This window comes from Saccoglossus kowalevskii, chromosome 2 (assembly GCF_978046115.1).
Source record: "Saccoglossus kowalevskii chromosome 2, keSacKowa6.1, whole genome shotgun sequence".
Lineage (NCBI taxonomy): Eukaryota > Metazoa > Hemichordata > Enteropneusta > Harrimaniidae > Saccoglossus > Saccoglossus kowalevskii.
Window position 1 is genome coordinate 26,196,821 of NC_140642.1, and position 15,415 is coordinate 26,212,235.

At 33.5% G+C, this 15,415-nt stretch overlaps 1 protein-coding gene across 2 annotated transcripts in view; it reads left to right on the forward strand.

Annotated features, from left to right (window-relative positions):
* The window catches only part of LOC100372796 (protein PALS1-like), a 44,226-nt gene that overhangs the window by 16,142 nt on the left and 12,669 nt on the right, over positions 1-15,415 (forward strand). The window contains exons 4-5 of one of the 2 annotated variants that reach the window (XM_085493665.1): positions 12,186-12,295; positions 13,813-13,864. In XM_085493665.1, the coding sequence (XP_085349791.1) occupies positions 12,186-12,295; positions 13,813-13,864 (162 nt within the window). Of the gene's footprint in view, positions 1-12,185; positions 12,296-13,812; positions 13,865-15,294; positions 15,381-15,415 lie in introns of those variants that run through there. The other variant, XM_085493670.1, reaches the window with a different exon arrangement.

Sequence of the window (15,415 nt, forward strand, 5' to 3'; positions counted from 1 at the left end):
GTTCATTTAGTATGAATGATCAGCCTATTGGCTGATTGTTTTTCATTTCTAAATCGGTGTGTGATGCACGATCAGTTGGTGAGGTACATGTAACTATCTATTTGGAAAATGATAACCCAGAATGTTTGTCTTCTTACCTTACTATGACATAGCCTTGAAATTTGGTGGTACAGTTTTTTTACAGTTGTTTGCTCTCCCCCTACTACTACATGCGTACAAGCCTAAGATTCCAACATGCATAAATTAATTACCAGCTTATGGCTATTAAGAATAAATGAATGTTAACCAGGATTGATAATAAAATAGGTTATTAGTACTTTCAAGTGGCTATGCCAGTAAAAACTCTGAGGCTTGCATTTCAAGTATCAAAATTAATTTCAAAAATAGAAACTGTTTTGTTTACACAATCAAGTGTGATGAGATTCAAGAATTTTGATGAATATATTTGAACAAATTTGAAGGTCTGATTAAAAAGAGCAGTCAACATGTGAAAAATGTAGATAAACCAATTAATAAGGTGATCATAAAATTTATTAAATGCTTTCCAAGTTACAATCCAGATTTTCAGAATGCTGCTACTGGTAATTCACAAAATGCATTATAAAAAAACACCACACATAATATATATGGATTTGTTATAAAATGTTAAAATGCAGCCCATGTAATGGTGATTTATCTGACTGTGATTCATGTCTGTGTCTGTGTTAGTGGTTGTTTTCTATCCTTGTACTGTGGTTATGATTCTTGTGGGATCAAGGAACCATGCTGTGAACTGTGCTAAAATGGTAGCATAGTTGAAAGTGATATGTCTGCCGAGAAAATTCATTTACTCACACTAAGTCTGATGTGTTAATTATGCGTGCTTGATATAGTGTATATTGTGTTGTTGAATGATGTTGTTAGAATTAGTAAATAAGATAATAATTAATTAAGAAGAAGGGCTGTTTCTTTTAAATTACTTACTGAAAATAGTTCATAAATCAGAAATGTATAGAAACTTCAAATAACTCAAACTCATCAAAACTCTGGTACAATGTATACCTTTTGCCAACTTACAAAACCCTGCCATACCCTTTGTCGTCCTACACAACCGTGCCATGCTATCTGCCATCCTGCACAACCCTGCCATACCTTTTGCCTCCCTTAACAACCCTGCCATAGCTATTGCCATCCTACACAACCCTACCACACCCTTTGCCATCCTGCACAACCCTGCCATATTTTTGCCATCCTACACAACCCTGCCATACTTTTGCCATCCTACACAACCCTGCCATACCCTTGCCATCCTACACAACCCTGCCATACCCTTGCCATTGTACACAACCCTGCCATACCTCTTGCCATTCTCCACAACCCTGCCATACCCTTTGCCCCCCTACACAACCCTGCCCTACACTTTGCCATCCTAAACAACCCTGCCATATACCGCACAACCTTACTCTATTCTATCCTTACCTTTCACTACAATGTATGCTATCCTATTCCACTCTCTCCTACCTTACACTACTCTAACCCACCACACCCTGTCAAACCCACTATTCTTTAGTGTAATGGTGTACTTGATAAATATAAAAATGACATAATACGTACTCCTGCCAGCCATGTTTAATTTTCACTCAGAAACCATATACATGTGTAAAATAATCTCAAAATTTTGACTGGCAATATTTTTTTTTTAAATTGTTTTTGTCGTTTAAAATTCCAATTACTGTGCACACATATGTATGGAATTGTGCTTACATGCTGACTGTCATTGATACACAAAAGCCTTTCACTCATGAGATGCAGTCAACTAAATATCCTCTTATTATATTGTCTGTTAAGGATGATTACAATTGCACAACATCCTCATTCAATTTGTACCTTCCATTCACAGAGTTTGTAGAGTCCCCTTGAAGTAACACATAAACGTAACTGCTTTTAAGAACTGATGACATTATTTTGTATTTTGACTGTTAAGCCAAAATTATTTTCGTATTTTGACTGCATGACATTTTTTTGTATTCTGTTATTCAATATATATTTGAACATTATTATCATTGTAGTTTTATTGGTATAGTCTAGGCTAAGGAATGCCAACTATCTTTCTTTAATGTAAATGTCACCATAGTCTTACCAATAGTTTACATTAAATACAGTACTATACCCGAAACTGTGGTTGTAACATGTATCAAATTTCAACAAAACATAGATAAAGGAGGCTGTTAATTTAATCAACATGACTGCAAAGTGATTCTGCAGTGCAGAGTCTGTGATCAGGGAATACTGGAATCATAAATAGAATGTCACAAAGATTGGATCTTTCTCACAAATTTGTTATATTTTTAATCCCATTAGTTTTCACTGTGGTATGTAACCATGGCTATTTTTATCAAGTAATTTACAATTTGGTTATTAAAGTTGAATAATATTTTTTATTTCGTCTGTTTGGCAATGTGTGCTTGATGCATAATTAGAACTGAAATAAAGCACCAGTAGATTATTGATCGCTATATTCAGGTTTATTCTGAAATCTGGTATTTGCTAATACAACAAAACATAAAATCAGTAATCATGAACAGTGAGTTCAGTGAAAATAATCCCTTTTAGAGCATTTGGTTTCTTAACTCCAGGAATGCTTTGAAAAAAAAAAAAATACTGAATCGAAAATGGATTGTTGTAAACTTACTTTACTGCGAAGATCAGTGCAGTTTGACAATTGAATAGTGACACTGTTTGTAATTATTAATTAAATAAACCAATGTAAAGTAGACATAACAAACACTGATGTGAAGAAAGTGAAGAAAGTCAGAGACAATGTAGCTGATTATTATTATAAGTATGATTTATGTTAATTCTTGTAAAATGGAAGAAGCCACACTAGCTGTCACCAAGTGTTGATAAACATGTGCCACCCATTTGACAACAGATCCTTATTGATACAATATTACTGGTATCTGTACCTTTGAAAAGCTTCCAATTATAGTTTCAGTAAATCACCAAACAAAACAAAATGCTGCGTGCTACTCATATTAAACTATCAAAATGAATCAATTTCCGCTATATTATTATCATCTAGCGTGCTTGCTTTTAAAAAAGCTTTATGTTGCCTTGATTGATATTCGTCAATTTCCAATAGCTGCTTTCTTTCAGCATCATTCACATCATAGACAGTTTTAAAATTTTAAGTTTGTATCAAATTTGTTATAATGTCGTTAATCAAATCATCTTGCGTGCTTTCTGAAATTGTCAGGAGCTGATTTGGTTCATAAAGAAGTAATTTAATTACAATGTATTTCACATGTCGTGTCCGTTCATTGCCATTTGACTACGTGCAGGTTTTATGAATAATCGTTTTGTTTCTTATGAGTAATTGACAATTTCTTACCATGTCTTCATCCTTCATGTTTTTTTAATGCCACACTGACTCTAGTTGTATTGTCAGCTAGGTAAATTATTCAGATTGAATTTATGACATTGGGGGATCTAGTTCACATTAGTGTAGTTCATCTAGCTACATTTCTGCTCATAATAGACCTGTTGCCTCATTATAATGGTTTGGTCACATTTCTAGCAGTCATTATTATTATTATTATTATTATTCAGTATATTTCATGGGTGCGCTCAAGGGAGACTGAATAGATTTAACAGTGTTTTTGAAATAAGTAGTGTTTGATAATGTGAATGTGAACTGCTATAAATGTAACTGGAATGTATAAGGGGGAAATATGTCCATATTCAAACCCATCAGTCACAATTACAGTAGTGCTGGTCTTACAAAATTCATATGCGTAGGAACACAGTTAAAATGCAAAATTAGGTTGAGCTAAATTCCTTTTGGGTTATCAACTGTGGTCAGAATTGAATTAAAACTGTCCATTTAGTGTGATCAGATCTACACAGAATACACCCAACTATTAACGGCATTAGTTGTGACAATGAACTTCAAGAATCAATGCTAACGTCACTAAGTTTTGCTGTTTTTTTTTGTTTTTTAATTCGAAGCTTAGTGTTTTATTTATAGCCTTGTAGTATTTATATCGGCATTGTTTTCACTTGTATCTATGTGTGATTCTTTCGGCAAAATTCAGAAATGTTTTTTTTGCCTTGTCATCGCAGAGTGTGTGTATTATGCTCAGCTGTTTTTTAATGCAGTTTGTAAACTATCCAATAGGAATTTATTAGGTGAAAGTATTCTTGTTTTAAATAACAAGGTCTTAAGAATGTTAAATATCAGGCATTTTATTTGTTAAAACGTTTAAAATTGGAAAATAGATGAAATTATGTCTATAAGTCTTTTTGCGTTTTTGTGAAAGACTATTATTAACTACTTTCTAGTAAACGAGAATTATCCTGCCCTGAGGGAGCCAGCGTCCAATTGACTGTCAGCATAATTTCACCTCATGAATATGAATTAGATAATGATTGTAGAGTAAACCACTGTTTGACGGGAGTGTCTAATCATGTCTGCTGTGTGGAGTTCCATTAATAAGTTATCACGTATTTAGATAGTACCATGCCAAGGAGTTTAAACATTCAGACTCACTGTCGAGTCGTGGACAAATACACGTATGTCTTAAAGTCAACTTGATATAAGCGTGTGCAATGTCATTTGATGAGCACTAATCATGGCTGATGATGGAGGCTACGTTATTCTTATAGTGCATGGAAAGGATGATAAAATCAAGTTGTACGGTAAGCAGATGTTGTTTTTTATTGCTCTCGCTCATCATGCAACCAATCTGCTGACCTGATTGACTTACGGTTACAGGTGATACTAAGAAGCGGGCCTCCATCAACCAATTCTTACAATCTCACACTGACAGGTCATTATCTGTGCTATTAAATCAAGATGGAATATACTACTCCACCTTTCTATTGAGTTTGGTAACACCACTGCATTTGTTGTCACTTCACCTTTTTTTTTTTTTTTTTTTTTGTACACCTGTCTTTGTTTTTATTGCCCCGTTCAAGGTCAGGAAGTCTTCTACAAATGTGTACTTTTTTGTGATCTAGTTGTTAAATGCTACTAGTATGCATACTGACAAGGCCTCGGGGGAGGCGGGTGTTTTATGAAAACTACCTGAACTGAAACCCCTTTAAAAACTAATGTCAAGACCCCTAATACTAGAATAGTAACACAATCCTTGAACTAAAGTGGGCACACATCAATCAGGCTGATGTTCGAAATCTTTATATACAGGTGATTTTCGTTAGGGACATATTGCCATGTATTTTTTAGTTGCCAAGTGCGGCTCAAGTTCATTGCTTTTATCCAGTGATATTGCCGTAATTAATTTCATATTTCAAAACCATCCAGCAAATTTGGACAATTCTTTTGATGTAGATAAAACATGATAAGAATGCAAGTTCAAGTAGTCACAGTATCAGCTAATTTGAAACGATGTTTAGTAAATCTGGTGATACTTTAATTCTAGAGTTTCTTAAATACAGTGCAGATGTTCCTGATGAAATTAATAAGGATAAGACTTTCGTTTGCTATCATCTGTAGCACAGTACATTCCAGTTGTCTATATATAGCTGTGGTCATATCATAGTCATCCTCAGGGCAAAAGTTGAAATTAACTTTAATAGGTCCGTGGATATAACAAATTATGTGTGAAAATAAAAAAAACTTTTAATTAAGTTTTCAAATAGCATAGCACAACTCAAAATCCCTGACTTTTATAGATGACACACAAAAAACCTTCAAAAATTCTGCTTATTTTCTTTGTGTGTGTGTAAGGTATGTGTGCTGATAGATAAGTTCTTGTTGTTGGATTGTTAAAAGTTATTTAGCACACTGAAAATATTGTCTGAATATCTTTGGATATCTAAGTAATGGTCTTGCTGCTATTTGCCATCATTTTAGAAGCACCCTCCTGGTGTGTTGCATTGGATAATGCCAAGAACATTGTGTCTGTAATAACAGGACATCCAAATGTTCGTCATCGCTCTCACGGTGGTGTATTTAGAGAGGAGATCCACGTGTATATATTTCAACATAAACATGTACGTGTCAGCCGGCCGCATTATATCTATAGCAAAAATAACCTAGAGCAAATAAACTATTAAATAATTATTAATTTTTTATGTGTTTGTGACATAGTTTCTTTCAATTTCTATGCTCCTGTTAGTGTTTGTTGGTTTTACAGTTCATCAATTTATTCCGTTTTAGAGCAAACTGAAAAACAATATGTCTTGCTGTCCAGCAGTGCATGTTGTTTTTATAGTTCTATTTATAATAAACTGTTGCCCCAAATCTAATAAAAGTATGTTTACTTATTATTATTTTTTAATAAAACTAAAAGCTCCTATTAACATTTACAGCCTGATGATGCATTTAAAAAAGCTACTTTTTTAATGTTTTTAATTAGCATGTAGCAGATATAATTTATACTCTATCTGTTGTCACTAATGGTGCTGTCAGTCATCAAGTTCATTCATTGAATAACTGACAGTTTTATTGCTGGTGTCTTGTCAGTCTTCTCTGACCTGTGTTCTCTCCTTTGTGATAATTTGTCACTATATAGGCCATCGCTCTGTGACTTCATTTTTGCCTACCAGTATGGAAATGCTTAACAAGTGTATGCCCATTACTCAGTAATCAGCACAAGCTTATCTGCTTTGACAACATTGCTCTCAAGTAGTTTCATTAACATGGATATGTACATGTATATTTAATAACAGCAGCAGCAGTGAACAATGTCATTATTTCATCTTCAGAAGCACATGAATGATTCGTGGCAACCAGTTACTGAGCGTATGACTTTTTTATTTGCACACGGACACTGAACTGGTAACCTGCAGGAGGTTTAGTTTAGTATGTTTATTCGAAGAACATGGGATACAGAAACAAAAATGTGACTAGTATGTACAGGTGAAAATAATGCAAACTTAAAATTGTAAAATAAAACTATATGATGACTAGACATTTGAAATGAAAATTTATAGCTGTGGTCATATCATAGACATCCTCAGAGCAAAAGTTGAAATTAACTTTAAGGATGCTGTATATGTTTTTTTTTGGCTTTGAAACCCAATTTTCTACTTTTTTGTATTTTTTAATGCTGGACTACAAGGAGCAAAAATGAATTAGATGTTTTTATAGGGTGTAAAAATCCATTTTGTTAATTAAAAACAAAAGCATGTGAATGATTCAGTGAAAATAAAATCCAGTGAATGTACATTTTTCCTATATTTTACATTCAACTTGTCAAAAATCATTGAAAATAAATTCCATACCGAAAATGTCTATTCAGTGAAAATTAATTCCAGCTAAAATAAAGTATTTTACAGTAGTTAGTAAATATAAACACTCTTGCATTCAGTACAAGTTACACTTCAATCATACATGCATTCCATTTACGATCGTCCACAAATTAAATTTCGGAGAAATTCTCGCTCTTCAACACTATGAAACAAGGGCAAAAGAAAACAAATCCAAAGAAAATTTGGAGAAGAGCGTCAACAGTATGTAAAGCAATTATTATGATGATTTAATCAATCAGACCATGGAGGTAGAAAATTTGAGCACATGGCAGACTTAGTTTTCGTGACCAAATTACATGTCATGGACTCGTTGACACCCCAACCACAATGAAACATTTGGCCATTAAGATACATTCACACGTAAAGCTTGAGACAAGCAGGTGTAAAAGAAAACGTACACGTCTGTGTGTGAGCATCCTTGTTTTATTTTTTTTTAATCTTCACTTTCTCAATAAATAACTTGACGGATTCAATGATATTAGATTTGTCATACCTGATATAGAAAGTGAACTGATTGTAAAATACCGACAGTAGTCATTGCCAGCGGTTGTTCCGGTACTATGTATTACACTTTGAAGATGAAAAAAGAATCTTCACACTAATTTTGTGGCAGCAGTTTTGGGAACTAAAAAAAAAACGGAAAAAATGATTTATGGAGAACAGGTTATTACAAAATAATAACTGCGCAAACAAACTAAAAGTTCACTGTCCTATCGACAGACAACTTTAAACCCAAGCAATCGAATCTCTCGATTCAGTTCAACACTCGCTGTGACTTCTCCCCCGTCATTGCCATTCAAATCAGATAATATAGATCTTCATCAAGACATCTCGCGTGGTAAAAACAAATCTTGGAAAGAAAACTAGTTGACTCTGGTGGTGCGTTCAGCCACGGTTACTGGTTCAGCAGAGCAAGAGAATTACCTTCCATGTAGGGCAATGTATGGTAATGAGTCATTCAGAAAATTAGCATTTCCTCCCACAACTTCATAATGAATATGTAAATCATGACGTCACTTTGGCGCGGCTTTATCTCACGGTGAAACACTGTTTCCTATTGGATTTGGATTTGGAACCATAATTTTGTACTTTATAACCAATTGTGCCATGTATATCCACACATTTGCATGATTATGACAGACAGATACCATAACTAGTCGTTATGAGTTTGTTATGATCCAAGTGACAAACAGATTTTGAGTTAGCTGCTAAGTTGTTTTTGCCGTTTTCTCAGTTAAACAAATCAGTGATTTACGGCAACTGCAGGCATTTGATCTTGAGTTACAGTGGATGCATTATACTAATTTTTCGCTCAGATACTCTTCGATATGTTCCCTCTCAAGCGGCTCTTGTATTTTCCTATTTGTTTCAAAATCACGTTCTAATTTCTGAATACCAGAAAGAACCAGATCACATTATTTTTTCAAGATAGCTAAATATATTATTTCTTCTCCAACTATCATGTAGATATATATCTCAATCAACGCAGAATGGTGGTGAGCGTCATCTGAAAAAACTGTTTTGTTGCAAATGTTCTACTAAATTTGTTTATTCATTGGTTCAATTATTTTTTACCGAAAATGGCTTTCTGTGTTTACACAGAGATCACGTGACTACACACACTATCTTGTCGATTTCATATCCAGTGTGAAACAGGCTTTCCATCAATATATAGCTTTGTGTGGTTCAGTAAATATTTTATATGATAACATCAGTTTAGAAAATCAATATCAAAAACGTATACAGCATCCTTAATAGGTCCGTGGATATAACAAATTATGAATGAAAATAAAAATAACTTTTCTAGCAATTCAGTTTTCAAAACATTTGATGTGTGGCACAACCCACTGATTCAAAATCCCCAACTTTAATAGATGACACAGAAAAAACCCCTCAAAATTCTGCTTATTTTCTTTGTGTGTGTGTATATGGTATGTGTCCTGTAGATGAGTTCTTGTCGTTGGATTGTTAAAATTTATTTAGCACACTGCAAATATTGTCTGAATATCTAAGTATTGGTCTTGCTGCTATTTGCCATCATTTTAGAAGCACCCTCCTGGTGTGCTGCATCGGATAATGCCAAGAATATTGATCTGTAATAACAGGACATCCATTTATATTGTTTCCGTGGCTTGTGTTTCCAGTATTGACTTTCATAATGTGGGTTTATTTTTATATGCTATTCACAAAAAAAAAAACAGATAATATTGGTAAGTCATGTTTCATCATGTAAACAAAATTCTACCCACTTTGTATACACTTATGCCACATGGGACTTGTATCGCTTTAATGTTTATTTTTTGTGATATAAAATTAATGTTTGAACATTCAGAAATTGTTCCAAAATTATCTATTTTTTCATACAAGACGAATGTTACATGGGGTAAAATCAAATATTTAAAGAAAAACAAACTATTTAAATACTGATAAGTTGAATGCCCACACATTATTGGAGGCTACCAAGAAAAAGCTGAACATCTAACTTGTACTTTTCATTGTAATAAATGATATAATAGTCCTACTACTTGATAACTGCATTGGATTTTAATTTTGTGTCATTCTTGTTTTTATATCTTTCTGGTTCAAACTGTGTTGAACTGTGAAGACGCAGTTGATAACACAAACACATTTTTTTTTTTTTGATTCAAGAAGCTCACCTGTACCATAAGTTACTTCTGCATACCGGTAAATGTAGGCTTGTGGTCAAAATAAGTCATTCAGCTTACAATAAACACAATTTTGTGTTTATATGTGCTTTTAATTAGAGATGTGCATGTGCTGTGTAAGTATTTCTGAAGTCTGCGTCTCAAATCTGATTAATTATGTTTAAAAACTGTTTTTGTTTTGAACTGGAGTGGCGTGATCAGTTGTGCAATAGCAGTTTTGTCACAAAGACAATGGGAAGCAAGATTTCTATTATACTGCGCCCTCTGGTGGTGCGATGTCTATAGACTGTAATTTTATACATGTCGTCTAGACATTGGCTATAAAGTGTTAGATATGAAGTATACATCATCAATAATTCATTACTTTCCTTGGATCTCTTGTATTCCTTATTTTTTGTGTTAATTCTTTTCTATATTCATCTTTGATTGGTTGTATTTTATTTTGATGTAATTCATCATGTTAAACACCATAAAAAAACACTCAGTTTTTAATTTGGTGCCCCAAAATAGAACTGCTACAAGTACAGGTTATGAACTGATAATTAATTGAAAATGAGATCTCATGGAAATGTCAGTTTGAAAGAAGAGCTATGAAAATAGCCATTCATGGTTCATTTCATTTCAGGCCGGATGCTAATGATAGTGAGATTAAAAACATATGACATCATCATTTAGCAAACAAATTTTCTATCAATGAGAATTATTTTTCTAAAAAAATGAATAACATGTCAAAAATTGAGGTATATGTTCCATGGTGCACATTGAGTGTTAAATGACTACCTCTTTGAAAGTGCAGAGCTTTTCCTTTTATATTCATTTAACCATTTCACCACCAGTTCTCTCTTTTCATCACAAATTCACAAAATAGTTCTGTTTTTATATAATCTGCACTTTCCTTCAGAAGATTAGGACAAAAATAGTCAAATTGAAGAATATAAGAAAAAAAAGTATAGACAGATTTGGACAAGAAAGTCTGGTGGTGAAAAGGGTTAAATACTCTCAGTCAAAATCCCCCTCCACATCGTAGTTATTAACAATTATATCACTGACCTCACCTTTAAAATTTAATTGTAAAGTTGCTGCTGATGTCAACACTGTTTCTTACCCCAAGTGTTTCTGCAGACCAAATGCTTGGTGTGAAATTATCACAATTATTTGTACGTGAAGTAATGTGCAATGCTTTGTAGTGGTATCCTCTGCTACATGAATACACCAACCCTCTGTAACTTGGTTTACTTACTACTCATGTCAGAATTCCCTACCTTTCATTCCAAACTTTAAAAGGGGCGTATTGTACGAAGTTACTTTTAATGTCTACTTAATACTCAAGTTTAAATCTACTTGTCCCACATTGTGTTGTACAGCTTTTTTTGAACTCGATATACAAAAGCCACTTTGTGTGCTGTAATGCGAGTTGCAGTGCTTGATCAATCCATCGCTTTTACTTGCGGTTGTAGGCATTGTGGTAGAACCGTTATCTCTCAGGACTAACAATTGAAGTCAGTTTTCACTTCAATTCCAGACTCTATTCATACTGTGTCATTAAGCAGTAATTTAAAATAATAATATGCAGTATTCTAGAGCATTGATGTCATCATGGTTTTATTTGGGTGATAATAAAAGAAGACAATATTATTATTGTTGTGGGCTGTAGATATCAAACACTCTGAGGCATACTTTCTTGATCTATATTTGTGCAAAATAACCAAATATCTATTATCGATGCATGCTATAGAAAACCAGAATCTATTAAGAAAATGAAACATGCACAATAGAATAAAATAGAACATTCTTTTTTGGTTTTACACATGTGCTAGTGCATATTTGTTCTCATATACCAGGTAATTGGTGTACGTACGTTAGCCATCATCAACTCCTGTTTTCAAGATCCCAATTAAAAACTTTCACTCATGCTCATTTCACTTATAAATTTTCTTGCTTTTCTGAAAATTTCACAGTCAATTTAAATTGAGGAATTTCAATTATACCATATATGTCTGGGCAGTACTAATCTGTTATCGTGATTGACCCAAAAGTCCCCCCACCTCCTCAAGACAATGCCTGCAAGAAATGCGGCCACTTGATACACAACTCTAAATGCACACCAAACAAACTATTACATATACTGGAATTCAATCTGTGCAGTGTTTGTGTGAAAACACATGTACAGAATAACCGGATACACTGTATAATTTCCAATAACCCGGTTGATTCCAATGCCTGGTTGTATATATCTAAACTGGATATCTTTTCATTTCATCTCAGGTTCCCCAGCTGATAGAGCTGATCTGGAAGTAGATGATGAGATCCTGGAAGTTAATGGTCAATCCCTGGAAACTGCATCACATGCTGAAGTCATCCAGCATATTCATAAAGTAGGTCTTCTATATTGTCAGCTATACTTTAAATTGAACTCACACTTATGTAAATTATATATTGTGTGGATATTAACATATTATTTGAATGACTTCTGGATCCCTTTGACAGCCAGTGTTGTATTGTTATGTCTAGTACAGTAAAATCATTTAATTTTGATATTGCAAACATTTCACTGATTTTTTTTTTATTCACGAATTTGCCAGGGAGATGATGAGTTTTATTGTTATTTACATGTTTATGTGGATTTAATTTAGCAAATATTTCTTATCAGTAAAAATAGGGAAATTAAATTTCTGATCAGTGAATAATAATTAATGTATTTACAGTAATTGGAATTCACCGGTACCAAGTGGCAGCACATATTGGAGTGTAGTTTGTGTTTCTTTGTAACAAGTTTATTTGATAAATGTTGAATGCATCATTCAAATTGCAATATTAATTCTTCACCTGTATGTTTAGGTATTAACACTACACAGGTTGAAATTATCCATCCTAACCCAAACAACAAGTACCGTACTTGTTCACAGTAATTCAGATATTATTTCATTCTTGTTGAAATTCCACACGGGTGTTTAAGAAAACAAATTTGACTGTGCCAAAAACCTCCAATGTTTCTGTGTTTTCCACTTTCTGCGAATAAATCATCGTTAACGAACTAGCTTTCCCATTTTTTTACCAAAAATCTGTAATAAGATCTATGGCAATTAAACAATTATATTTTTCAAAATAACAAAAATTAATAAAAGTTGGCAAAATACTTCATCATCAAAATGTTAATGGGAAAAATTATGGAGTTAAATAACAATAGATGATGGTAGTTAAGATGGAAATACTTTTCACTGGACTACATTTCTCTTTTTCTATTTACTGAAATGTACATGTACTGTAGCCAAAATCAGTTACTAGCTTCAGCAGTTGTAGAGTACACCCGCACTGTGTGAAAATATTCTTGTAAAGAAATAAAAGGTCCACTGTTTTCATTCAAATTTGTTATCATTGTTTTGATATAATACAGTCTGCAGAATACCTTCATTTTTAACTTCTTTGAATACTACCACTTATTGTTACTTAACATACATTAATAGTGGCGTCACAAGAAAGCACATTACTCTTTCAAATCTGACCAGATGTTTTACTTGCCAGCCAATGAGAAAAGCCAGTTGTAATAAAACCAGGTCATACTGCATTTTACTATTTGCATACTGTATAATTCTGTAAACTGTTCAATTTTTACTGCTAACAATTTTCACGGACTCACAAAATTGTTGAAATTCGTCTCTTGCAAAATTGGAACAGGTTAAACTGTATCGGTCTACAATACTCACAACCACCAAAGTGTATGGTTATCCTACGTACGTGATTAAGATATTGTTTTATGGTTGCCTTTGCAACTTGACTTCTCTGACACACATACATACACCACCTACTCAGATACCAAACCTGGCACGGTACCAACTAGCAGTATATGCTGTAATACAGTCTCTCTGACTGCTATACTTCTTTCTTTTCACAGTGTATTCGCTCCAGAACTATATCTCTGCGAGTCAAGAGACGTGCACCAGGAGGTAAGTGTACATTTTACGTTTTCAAGTCAGAGACACATGTTGGAGACATATAACAATATGTAAACATCTGCGCTGCTTCTCCGACCACAATTATTAAGGTTTACTGGCCTTTGAGCTTGGAACGTGCGAATATTTCATTGTGTTTGCATGTCGCCGTATTGTTTTCCTAAGGGTACCAATTCAACTTAATAAAATAACTCCAACTGAATTTGACCTTGTCTGACCTTCAGGCAATTCAGTGATGACAATAGCATGAATAAATCATGTTCACAGAACGCTGCATTTTCAAATGCTGCATTTAAAATACTGTAGAATACTTTATTTCCACTTAGAATTTATTTTCGCTATTTTCGCTGAAGGGATGATTCCGTGAAAATAAAATCCACTGAATATACTTTTTTTCCTATATTTCACATTCAACTCATCAAAAATCAGTGAAAATAAATTCTATACTAAACACCCAAAAAGCCTTTTCAGCGAAAGTTAATTCCAGCTAAAATAAAGTATTTCACAGTACTGCGTCTATAATAGTATAGTATAGTATATTTTATTTGACACTAAATAATATATTTTGTTACATTATCTGTGGTCAAAAGACATTAAATATAATAAAACACAAGTACACACACGAGACAAAAGAAAATACACAAATAACTAAAGTCTAAGTAAAATTACTTATAGTAAAATAATATGCTGTAATATAATATAATATATTCCACAAATTAATGTAGTGATGATTTACTTGTCAAGTTTAAAGCCTGAAGTTATTATGTTACAGCCACATTGTTATTTGTGATAGTCAATAGTCAAAAAAACATGTAGGATTTGTCGTCTGTTTTATTTATGTATTTGTTTTGTTTTACAGAAGGGAGGGGTTTACTTATGTCTGTTGCCTTGAAATTGCTTATATATGTGACCCCCCTTGGAGGTCACACTATAAAGTTCTTAACTGATGAGTTCATGATGTTTATAGATTCAACTATTATGCCAGAGGGAAGTGTAGGGTCTCTCTGGAGGGGAATAGGTTTTGTTTTCTAAAAGTAAAAGTCACAACCTCATTCTAATAAAGGAATTGTGCTTATGTGAAGTATGTGCCTAACAATGTAGATATAGTTAAATTTATATGGGTTGTTGTTAAAGTGAAACAAGTTCTCCAGAGAAAGACAAATTCTAAGCCGAAATTTGATGTGTGTAATCCAGAATCCCCTGTTTATATCACTAATATTAAGATTGCTCAGATTTTTAACAAATCTTCCTCCTAAGTATATATTTGTAGTGAAGGGAATTTAAAAATAAAAGTCTATCTTAATCAGCCATGGGATAAATAAAATACTCACACCCCACTGTTACTTCCTCTTGCCCATCTAGGCAGAGTTTGGCATCACCCGCATTTTTCCCACTGTAAACTCACCCATTGCATGCCTGCTCCCACTAAATGGAATGATCAGTAAGTTTCTCCAGGAAGACATTTTTGTAGGGAAATTATAAGTTCTCATCACCTAAGGAGCAATGTGAGGTATGGAAGTCAGTCTGATTCTAATCACTTCTTGA